At 50.8% G+C, this 10,970-nt stretch overlaps 1 protein-coding gene across 1 annotated transcript in view; it reads right to left on the reverse strand.

Moving 5' to 3' along the window:
• Positions 1-10,970, reverse strand: part of LOC111949827 (protocadherin-16-like) — a 47,030-nt gene that overhangs the window by 1,179 nt on the left and 34,881 nt on the right. Inside the window, exons 15-17 of the mRNA XM_070433864.1 lie at positions 2,055-2,264; positions 1,586-1,881; positions 1,069-1,319 (exon numbers count right to left, since the gene is read on the reverse strand). Of these exons, the coding sequence (XP_070289965.1) occupies positions 1,069-1,319; positions 1,586-1,881; positions 2,055-2,264 (757 nt within the window). The remainder of the gene's footprint in view (positions 1-1,068; positions 1,320-1,585; positions 1,882-2,054; positions 2,265-10,970) is intronic.

The following is a 10,970-nucleotide window of genomic DNA, read 5'->3' on the forward strand; positions in this document are numbered from 1 at the left end:
GGTGAAGCCCCGGACAGGGCTGGCGAAGCGGTAGAAAAGTGAGCCGGTTGCGCCCCAAAATACACGCGTCCTCCGCCCGCATGGTGGCCAGCGACGCGATGGGGAGGAGACACTGGAGAAGAAGAAGAACATGGGATGTTCTAAATATTGGTCTTCTGCTTTATTTGCGAGACCCCTCCAAAAGGACACATATAAGAGGAGGTTGGGAGCATTAGGGGCAGCGCCATAACTACGATGCCCGTTGAGCAGTTTAGGGGCTCCTTCGCTCCTCACCGCTGTGCCACACGAGCAAGCGTGCATGCAGCTCTACAAGACACCACCAGCATCCCTGAGCACCTGGTTGACTTTGGAATCTACGAACATGCATCAGCCCTAGTGTGATGACCCTCTAAGACACACAACAGCACGGTGATGGCATCTAAGTACACACAACGCAGGTGAATGGCATCTAAGACACACAACAGCAGGTGGTGACATCTAAGACAAAACACAGCAGGTGATGCTGACACCTAACCGACACACACAAGCAGCAGCTCGGAGTGTCATCCTCCAAGACACCATGAGAGGAGTCAGGGTGATGGCGCCGCAATCGGTAAGATCACAGATCAAGCCACAATACCCAGCGAGGCTTACGGAGGGAGGGTTGGACATCTAAGACAACCACACGAGGTGATGAGCCATCTAAGACACACAACAGCATTGTGATGGCATCTAAGACACACAACAGCAGGTGATGGCATCTAAGACACACAACAGCAGGTGATGGCATCTAAGACAAACAACAGCAGGTGATGACATCTAAGACACACAACAGCAGGTGATGACATCTAAGACACACAACAGCAGGTGATGGCATCTAAGACATACAACAGCAGGTGATGACATGCCAGCAACCCTTTTTATAAATGTTTTATTTAAATCACAACAAAGAAGACATGTGAAAGACAAAACTGTACAGATAAACCTTCCAGATGCCAGTCCAGCCCAGATTCTTCCCTGTCGGACATGGGATTTGAATCAGCAAACTTCCTGCCGTTGTCCTGCATCACTAAGCTCTAGGCTACCTACCTGGAGGCTGAGATGTTGATGACCAGGGGGTCCTGGATGAAGAATGGAGCGTTGTCGTTCACGTCCTGTACATACACGGTGACCGTGGCGGTGGAGTTGCGAGGGCTGGCGGGGGACGAGTCTATGGCGCAGACATCGAAAGTGTACAACGTGGTTCGTTCCCGGTCGAGCGGAGCGGCGGTGATGACATGTCCCGTGTGCTGGTCAATGATGAACATGCCCTGGGAGCCGAGCGACAGGAAGTACAGCACCTGGCATTAGAACAGATTACAGTAGATTAGATTACAAAAAGTAACATCACTTTTAAGGCTTAATGAGGGCTTCATTAACCCTTTGAAGGTCTAGATAGATGGCTTCCATTTGTTGGCAAAATGTCATAAGGGGTGGCAAAAGTATTATGCTACATTTGGCAAATGTTCAGGGGGCTCAGGAAGCATAGGTCTCTAGTCAAAAGTGRTACACTATGTAGGGACTAGGGTGTAATTTGGGACGCAACCTATGACTTCAGTCTGTGTACCTGGCTGTTAGACCCTTGGTCCAGGTCAGTAGCAGAGACCTCCAGCACCCGGGAGCCAATAGAAACATCCTCAGAGAGGTCAGCGGTGTAGCTGGGGCTGGTGAACTGGGGGCTGTGGTCGTTGACGTCCAGGAGAGTGACCTCTACTGTGGCCGTGCTGCTCAGGGCCGGAGAGCCCCCGTCAAGGGCTGTCACTGTCAGACTGTACCTGGCCCTACGTTCCCTGTCCAGCGGTCTGGAGGTGGAGAGAACACCTGACTTCCTGTCCACACGGAAGTCACCTGATGGGTCACCAGCTAGAAGACAGAGGGGGAAACAGAGGAGGAAAGAGGAAGAGATGAGGAGGGGCGAAAGAGATACACAATATGAAAGGTCAATCTCACAACATTGTGATCAATGGATCGATAGATCAATCAGTCAATTATTAATTAAATTGGATTCCTCTGATGTACAAGTAGTTGGCTCTTACTTGTGATCTTGTAGGTCATCTCTCCGCTGTCCCCAGTGTCCAGGTCCGTAGCTCTGAGGGTGAAAAGCTCAACAGCCTCCATGTTCTCAGGCACCTCCAGACTGTAGTACAGTCTATTGAACGTTGGGGCGTTGTCATTCTCATCCAACACCTGGATCTTCACTGCCGCCCGGGCAAAGTTAGGAGGCACGCCACCGTCTCGGGCATACACTGGACAAACGGAAAGATTAGGAATTAAACAAGACTTCAGCAGTCTAAAAGAGTTTGTTATGTTTTTATTAACTAAATCATATCGTGTTTCTTCGAGAGATTTAAGACAAACAGAGAGAATAACACCAACATTTCCATTACACCACTGATGTATCCCATAGCTAAGGGCGCTGCGCTACGGGCTAGCCACGCCACTCTCGAGAGTCTTGCTGAGACGACTGCTGTAACAAATGAACACACCCGCTGTAAGTAACGATCTAGCTAGCCTGGCCTCAGTTTAACATACTTTTATCCACATGCAAGGGAAGGCCGCAAAAACGGGGAGAGGCTTGGCAGTAAACACACCTGCTAAGACCCGCAACGGGCAGGGCTGCCGTGCTGTGCTGAGATTAACTCACACACACACCTAGTGCTGCCGTGCAGTGCTGAAGATTAAGGGCTTCCTCTCGCTCTCATTCTGTGGCCGCTGGGAGCAAGGAAGGAGGAGAGAGGTGGCACAGCCACTGACTCATTTTCAGATTCCATGCTTTATGAGGCTCCAACAAGTCCCAAAGAGAGAGTGGAGGCGGCGAGGAGAAAGGAGGGAAGGAAAGGGGTTGGTTCTGTCATTTAAGATGTGGGTTTTGGTTGTTTATCTCTCTGGATCTCCGTAGCTGCGCTGATGATGACAGCCCCCTGGCCTTTTAGTATGGTCAAGTTAGTGCTCGGAATAGTTTCAAGCCCACTACGTATCTCAGTGATGCCATCTAGAGACTGGTCACGTATAACAGCAATGGGTAGGAGGAAGAGAGAGAGAGAGAGAGAGAAGAGGTAGAGAGAGAGAGAGAGAGAGAGAGAGAAGAGTGAGAGACGAGGACAAGCAGATGAGACGAGAGAGAGAGGCGAGCGAGACGGAAGCAAACGAGAGACGAGAGAGAGAGTTGAAGCAGAGCAGAATGAGAGAGAGGAGAGAGCAGAGAGAGAGAGGAGAGAGAGACGGAGAAGAGAGAGAGTGCAGAGAGAGAAGACGAAGAGAGAGTAGAGAGGAGAAGAGAGAGACGAGACGAGACGACGAATGAGAAGAGAGAGGAAGAGAACGAGAGACGAGAAGAAGAGAGAGGAAGAGAGCAGAAGAAGAGCGAGAAGAGGAGAGGAGGAGAGAAGAGGACGAGAACAGAAGCAGAGCGACCGAAGAGCAGAGAAGAGAGAGAGAGAGAGGGAGGATGAGAGAGTAGGCAAGGATACGAGAGGGACGAAAGGACGAGAGAGAGAAGGACAGGAGAGAAGGAGGGAGGAGAGAGGAGAGGAGAGTAGAGAGAGAGGATGAGAGAGAGCAGAGAGAGAGAGAGAGATGGAAAACCTATTTTTGATGTTTCCGAAATCCAAAGTCTAGGGTCTTTTGGCTCTAACGGCCGTAACTGTATTCACCCATGGATTATGTAATTATAGTACACAGCAGCATCAGCCCAAGTTCCTTGAAAGCATCGCCGTGTGCGTAGGTGTACACACACTGATCGCGACGTAATGAGCGTAAAGATGTCGCCACCCTTTGCTCTCCTGGGATTTTTTTTCAATGTATAGACACTCAGTTAGTTTTTACACTATATAACAAATCATGAGTCTAGGGGAACAGCTCGTCGTCTTATAAAGACAAGTTGCAGTGCCAATAAGAGACCCAATGACGTACTCGTTCAGAAGGGCGGATTATTCATCGAAAGACATAGAAGAATGTCAAAGCCACTTCATAGAGGACCAAGAAAGAATCATCGGCGTTCCATAATGAATAGCACCTTCAACACCACGAGCGTACGATTCATGCGGGACCGGTGCCAGATAGTAAGTGTACAGGGGCCCTATCGGCTGAGCCGTAGTTTCTGATCATGTACCAATCTATTTCAATTCTGGGACACGAGAAGAGCACGAGAAAAGAGGCCGACAAATAAGTGTTACAGAGCACCCATCCCACCCAGAAGGATCCGAGAGAGCGGTTACCGATGCATGGCATGTAAGTAAGGCTTCTGTTCTCGGCGTACAACCAGTCTCCTGCTAAGTGCAGTGGTGTAGTTGAGCAACTAATACCAACCACAAGCATGTAGCGTAGAGGAGTGGGACGCGCCGGCCAGTACATACCAACAACGGCTCCTATGGTACAAAACAGGGCGCACTGCTGGTCGCGAGCCGGAGGTTTCTACCTGTCATCTGTAGACCCTGGCGCTGGGCAGCTGTTGACAGGACAAGGAGCAGATCAAGGAATGAGTCAGAGGACTTAAACATCGCATGATATGTAAAACCTGTACGATTATAGACGGTTGAGTCCTTCGGCTCTGTGCCTACATAACCTAGCACGCGGGCGGTGCATGGCTGGACCAGTTTCAAGCATGGCACACCCGACAACCACCCACAACAGCCTGCAACGCACACAACACATGATTACACACATATAATACCAAAACACAACACACATATAGTCATATAGTTATATAATAACCCTGAACCATATTAAGATAGCGGACCGGCCCTCTCTCTGCTGACGACACAACTGATAAGACTCTTCGCGACAGCCTCCTCAGTTTTTATCCCCATGTCGCCGACCAATCGGGGTCGCTTGGTATCCTGATTGGTGGCGGAGGGGTGGCAGCACCGACGGTCTACGTGTATCTCAAACACAGCGCCCAGGAAAGAGACCAAAAGACCAAACGGCAAATAGTGTGTGCGTGTAGCGGTGCTTACTCCAAAAGTCTCAAAAGAGGGACCTGAGTACACAGACAGCATGCCAGTTGTAATCGGTCCTTTATGGTTACTCCCAGGCATGTCTAGAGTTTTTTATTGGTGTGTGTTTGGTGTGTTTCCCTAGGGCCCTTTTCCAGGGGAATAAGATTCCCACACACACAACAAGATTACTGGGCTGGCACTAGAGTGGATGCGGACAGAGGGAATGCGACAGGTGGACAGGCTGAGTGGGTGGACCAAGACGATGGGTCTGGGTGAAACCTAGCCGCGTCGGTGTTCAGATGGAAGTGTGTGTAAAGCTAGAGGATAAATGCCTTCGGCAAGAGCGAGCCAACGCGTTTCGACCCTCGCACGCGAGAGAAGGAGAATGACTGGTGAAAGATGAAGCAAGCAGAGAGAGGTAGGCAATTGACAGCTAGGAGTCAGGGGAAACGCCTGAACCTAGGCAGGAGGTTGTGAAGCCTTGCAGGTGAAAATTTGTAAGCCGCAGTGACAGTTGAAGAGATAGCGGAGTGTTGCATCTAAGGCAGTTTCAGTTGAAGTAGCAGATGCAATGTGAAGCGTCAGCAGTAGAAGTCGTTGAAGCTAGCGGTAAGTCTGGTTTGTGCCTGGGACAGAGAGCATGGGGAGCCTCTTAAAGGGGTGGTGACTACGACAAGCTAGGTAGGGAAGACGGGACGCTAGCTGACGGCTGCGGTGTCCACAAGACTGAGCAACACCTGATCTGCATCCCAGCTAAGTGTCCACTAGCGTTTATGACCAGGGCCATAAGGCCGCCTCTACACTCCTAAGGCTCTCTCATGTCATACCCTGTAATGCTGGTATCATCTCCCTCTCGGCGGCGACCCCGCACGGACAATCCCCAGGGCTCTAACCCCGTTTTCTCCCTCCACCCCCGAGGACTCCCTCTCGTAACCCATCTCCGTCGTCCAACCCCCAAGGCTCCCTCTCTAATCCATCTCCTCACACCCCATGGGTTTGGCCCCCCAGGTCGCCCTCTCTAGACCCGTAAGGCTCCTCTCACCAACCCAGGCGTCCCTCACACGTCTAACCACTCTGACCTCTCCCCCAGACTCCCTTTTAATTTAAGCCCCTTCTCACTCTCCTCCACCCCAGACTCCCCTCTCTAGACTCTGTCCATCCCCCAGGCTCCCTCTTCTAACCGCCCTCTCCTCCACCCCCAGGCTCCCTCATCTAACCCCTCTCCTCCACCCCAGACTCCCTCTTTACTAATCCCTCTCCTCTCCTCTCCTCCACCCACCAGACTCCACTCCTCTAACCCCTCTCTCCACCCCAGGCTCCCTCCTAACCACTCCCCTCCCTCCCCCAACTCCCTCCGTACACGCCCTCTCTCTCTCCTAGTCCTTTACTCTCCTCCTCTCCCCGACTCTCCTTCCTCTCCTTCCTCCCTCATCCTCTCCTTCCCCTCTCCCTCCTCTCCTCTCCTCTCCTCTCCTCCTCTCCTCGTCCTCTCCTCTCTCCTCTCCTTCTCCTCTCTCTCTCCTCCCTCCTCTCATCTCCTCCACGCCCAGACTCCTCTCTAACCCTCTCCTCTCCTTCCACCCCCTATCAGCGAAACTGCCCTCTCTAACCCCTCCTCCTCTCCTCCACCTCAGCTCCTTCTCTAACCCCTCTTCCTCTCCTCAGCGTCCTCTCTCTCGTATCCTGAAAGCCAATTCAACCCGGGAGGACTCAGACTATGAGGTTACGGAAGACACTGGACCAGCTCGTAGCCTCGAGGACCACGGGGGTAACCAGCGTCTCTCATCCAGCCAGCTGCTGTTCTGTTCCAGGTCTGCGACGTGAACACGACGAGGATGCTCCGGTTCCAGGAACCATACCGGAACCCAGATTACAGAGAACGTCAGCCCGCAGGAACCACTGTTCCTGGCTGTGCTGCCGCCTCCGACTCGCCGCAGAGTGAAGTTTGGCTGTTGAGCTCATCGTGAGGCTAACACAGGGCAGATCCCGTCGTTACAGACATAGTATGGCTACAGTCACCTAAGACTGCAACTCTTCATCATATTACTATATTTATGTGCTTACTTTTTGACATAGTAATCATACAAAGGACAACATGATGACAACACAGTTGTTTCTACAATATTTGCTGTACTGTCTTAGTCTTAAAAAAAATATCGAACTCAGGGCTCAGCCAGCAGCAGAGTCTCCTTGGGTTTCTAAGTGTATTGCCTCCATGTGTTCAACAAATGTTTACATCACTCCAGCCACCGTCAGCTCAACATTGGTCTTACAATTGGAAGACCGGGCTGTGGAGACGTGCAGTGTGTGTGGTCTGTCCTGTGTGAGTGTGCTGTCCGATGTGTATGTAGTGTGTGTCACCATTCTCCCCTGGAGCTAGTCCCAAGAGCAAATAACCAGAAGGATTATAAAGTTTCTCATCCAGGTGATTAGTGGGTAAGCTGTGAAAGGGTGCCTAGAGTCTTTCTCTGTTAGAGCTCACCACAGCACGTACATCACACAGCATCACACACACACAACTCACACAACACACACACACACACACACACACACACACTGACACACGACATCACACACACACACCACACCCATGAACTACACACATACCGACCACCAACACACAAGCACACAGCCGCGGGTTCACGACACACGCAAGCCGCTACACCACCATAGACCACAACACTCACCACCCCCCCCCCCCAGGCACCCCCCACCACCACTTAGTAGCCACCCCACACCACCGCCCCACACCACCCACCCACCCCACCCCCCAACCACACACCCCACACCCCCCCACACCCCCCCACCACCCACCACAAGGGCGAAAACACAGCGACACATCGATCAGCAATAGGCCGTCATTCAAACCAGAATATACTAGAATGACGCAGCGTGACACACGGGCAGCGCACGGTCCTCGGTTGGTAGCTGGGACCTTGACAAGTAGCCATTGGGAGAGAGGGACGTACGAAAAACCAGCCCACCACCATCAGAACGTGCTGGTACCAGATCATTCCAGTCGACTCGGCCCGTACTACTCCGCTGCGCGCGGCAACCGCAAGATGAGCTGGTGGACCGCGAAATCGCCCGAGTGCCACAGCCGCCCATTCACGAGCACAGCCAGCACTGATAAAAGCCACTACAGACAATAAAAACTAGGAATATGGCTGCCCTGGCTGTTTGAGCTCTTTGGTAGGTCGAGAAAATTAGTTTCGTGTTATTTTTCGCAACACGTTCTATTATGGCGAAATGTTTTGCAAGTGCCCGTGGGACAAGTTTGTCAGTGCACTGGGAATGTTTTCAGTGCCCTGGGGAGTGTGTTCAGTGGCCCTGGGAATAGTTTTCAGTGCCCGCTGGGAATCTGTGTCTCGATGATCGATGGTGGCCTGGGGGCAATGGCTCTTTTCAGTGCCCACTCGGGAATGTGGTTTGCAAGTGCCCTCTGGGGAAGGTTTTTCAAGTGCCTCTGGGGAATTGTTTTTCAAGAAAACTGGCGGCAGAGAGGGTCTAAAAGTACTACCGCATACTGAGCAGTGAGCAACCATAGGACTGACCGTGAAGGCCCAGCACCGCTATGAAAAAGTCGTCGTACTCGGTGCATCTCCAATTTGACATTGCACTAGAGTCGGGCATACCAGACATTAGCCTTGGCTGCTCCACCTACCACATCTCCACCTTGGCACTATACTCCTTTGATGTTTGCAAACCTGTATCTAGGTAGATGGGAAGCTCCACCCACTAAAACAGTACATGTTGTTATACCTACCCAAACCCTTCAGATCTTTCAGAACAATAGGAGGGTTACAGGCAAGGGCGATGGTGTAAAGGCTGCTGTCAGATTAAGTGAATTAGGGTTGAGACTTCATATACTCCTCTTTCCTTTTTCTCTCTTCTCTCTCTCCAGGTACCAGCCGAGGTGGACAATGGAGGGCCAGTCTCTGACGAGGTTTTAAGCATCCCGCTAGCAGGTTTTATAGCGCACCACTAAGCCTGGAACGAGACGGCACAGGAACAATACACACTGACAGGTAACTGGAGTCTTCTGACTCAATAACATCTAACCCATGGACCCTATAACCCCAGCTAACTCTCACGCTCAAACTCGCTGGCGTTCACTAGAGTCCTTATTCCTATCCACCATAAAGCCCTGAGGACAGAAGCATGGTCTAAGAGAACTATGGTCGAGGCTCTGAGACAGGATAACCTGTTCCCTATCTCAGATTAATAAGTGAGAGTAAAACACACCCAGCACTCTTTAGCAGCGAAAAGGGGTTCCAAAATGGGATTGTTCAGCCGTGATCACTCATAAGAGAAACCATTATTTGGTTCCAGGGCAAGAACCTCCTTTTCTGGCTTCAGGTAGAACCCGCCTTCATGGTAGAGAGTTCCACATGTTGGAGGTACTACCTGAAACCAAAAAGGGCATCCTTGACCTGGAAACCAGAAATTAGTTATTCTAAAGCCCTGCACCACCTGCTTTACAGCAGCAGGTTATAGCCTGTCTACCACTGCTTTACAATAGAGGTACGATAGCCGCACTGCCATTTACCAATAGAGGTACGATAAGCCCTGACTACAACTGCTGTTAACAAATCAGACGGTACAATAGCCCTGACACACTGCTTTACAATAGAGGTACGATCGCCATGCACACTGCTTGACAATAAGAGGTACGGATAGCCCTGACACACGTGCTTTACAATAGAGGCACAGATATGCCCTGACACACTGCTTTACAATAGAGGTAGCGATTGGCCCTGACACACTGCTTTACGCAATGAGGTACGATAGCCCTGAACACACTGCTTTACAATAGAGGCACGATAGCCCTTGCACACTGCTTTACAATAAGAGTAATGGGGTACGAGTATTGCCGCTCGTTGACAGAGAACAGACCTCGACTTTAACAAATAGCAGGTCGGATATAAAGGCCGCCTGACCCAACGCTATAACCAGAGAGGTAAGTGCCGACAGCAGGCTGGCTTACAATGAGGTACGATAGCACGTGCTACACCTGCCATTTAGACAGATAAGAGGTTTGACTAAGCCGCTGCTAACACTGCTTTACAAATAGAAGGTTACGGATAGCCCTGACCACACTGGCTTTAAATAGAGGGTACGATGCCCTGACACAACTGCCTTTTTACAATAGAGGTACGATAGCCCCTGAGTACACACCCTGGCTTTAGACAATAGAGGGTACCGATAGCCCTAGACATCACTGCTTTACAATCAGAAGATACTGCATAGCACCTGCTAACACTTCTTTACAATCAGTAGGCACGAACATAGCCCTGACACACTGCTCTGACCAAAATAGATGGTAACGATAGCCCGAACATCACGTGCTTTAACAATAGAGAGGTACGATAGGCCCTGCTACACTGCTTTACAATAGCGAGGCACGCATAGCCCCTGACACACTGGCCTATTACAAAATATAGAGGTACGATAGCCCTTAGACACTACTGCTTTACATACGAGCTACCGCATAGCCCTGCCACACCTGCTTTAACAATACGAGGTTCGATAGCCCTGCACAACTCGCGTTTTACAGTGTAGGAGGTACGATAAGCCCTGGACCACACTCGCGGTTTAACAATAGAGTAAACGATGGAGGGCCATGACAACATACTGCCACTTACGATAGAGAGGATTACGCATAGCCTGAACAACTGCTTCTTCACAAGTAGAGGTACGATAAGCCCTGACGACACCTGCATTTACCACATAGAGGTTTACGTAGCCCCTGACACACTGGCTTCTACAATAAGAAGGACGATATCGCTGACACACTAGCCTCTTATCAAGATAGATGGGTACGATAGCCCTGACGACCACTGCTCTGTTGTCAACAATAGCAGAGGGTACGATGAGCCCCTGAGACACACTGCTTTTCCCATAAGAAGGGCACGATAGCCCTGACACCTGCTTTACAATAGACGATAAATGAACGAGCCAACACTTCCAAACGTGGCCATCGTTTTTATGAGTGTCATGACATTTGTATTATCA

This window comes from Salvelinus sp. IW2-2015, linkage group LG22 (assembly GCF_002910315.2).
Source record: "Salvelinus sp. IW2-2015 linkage group LG22, ASM291031v2, whole genome shotgun sequence".
Classification (NCBI taxonomy): Eukaryota; Metazoa; Chordata; class Actinopteri; order Salmoniformes; family Salmonidae; genus Salvelinus; species Salvelinus sp. IW2-2015.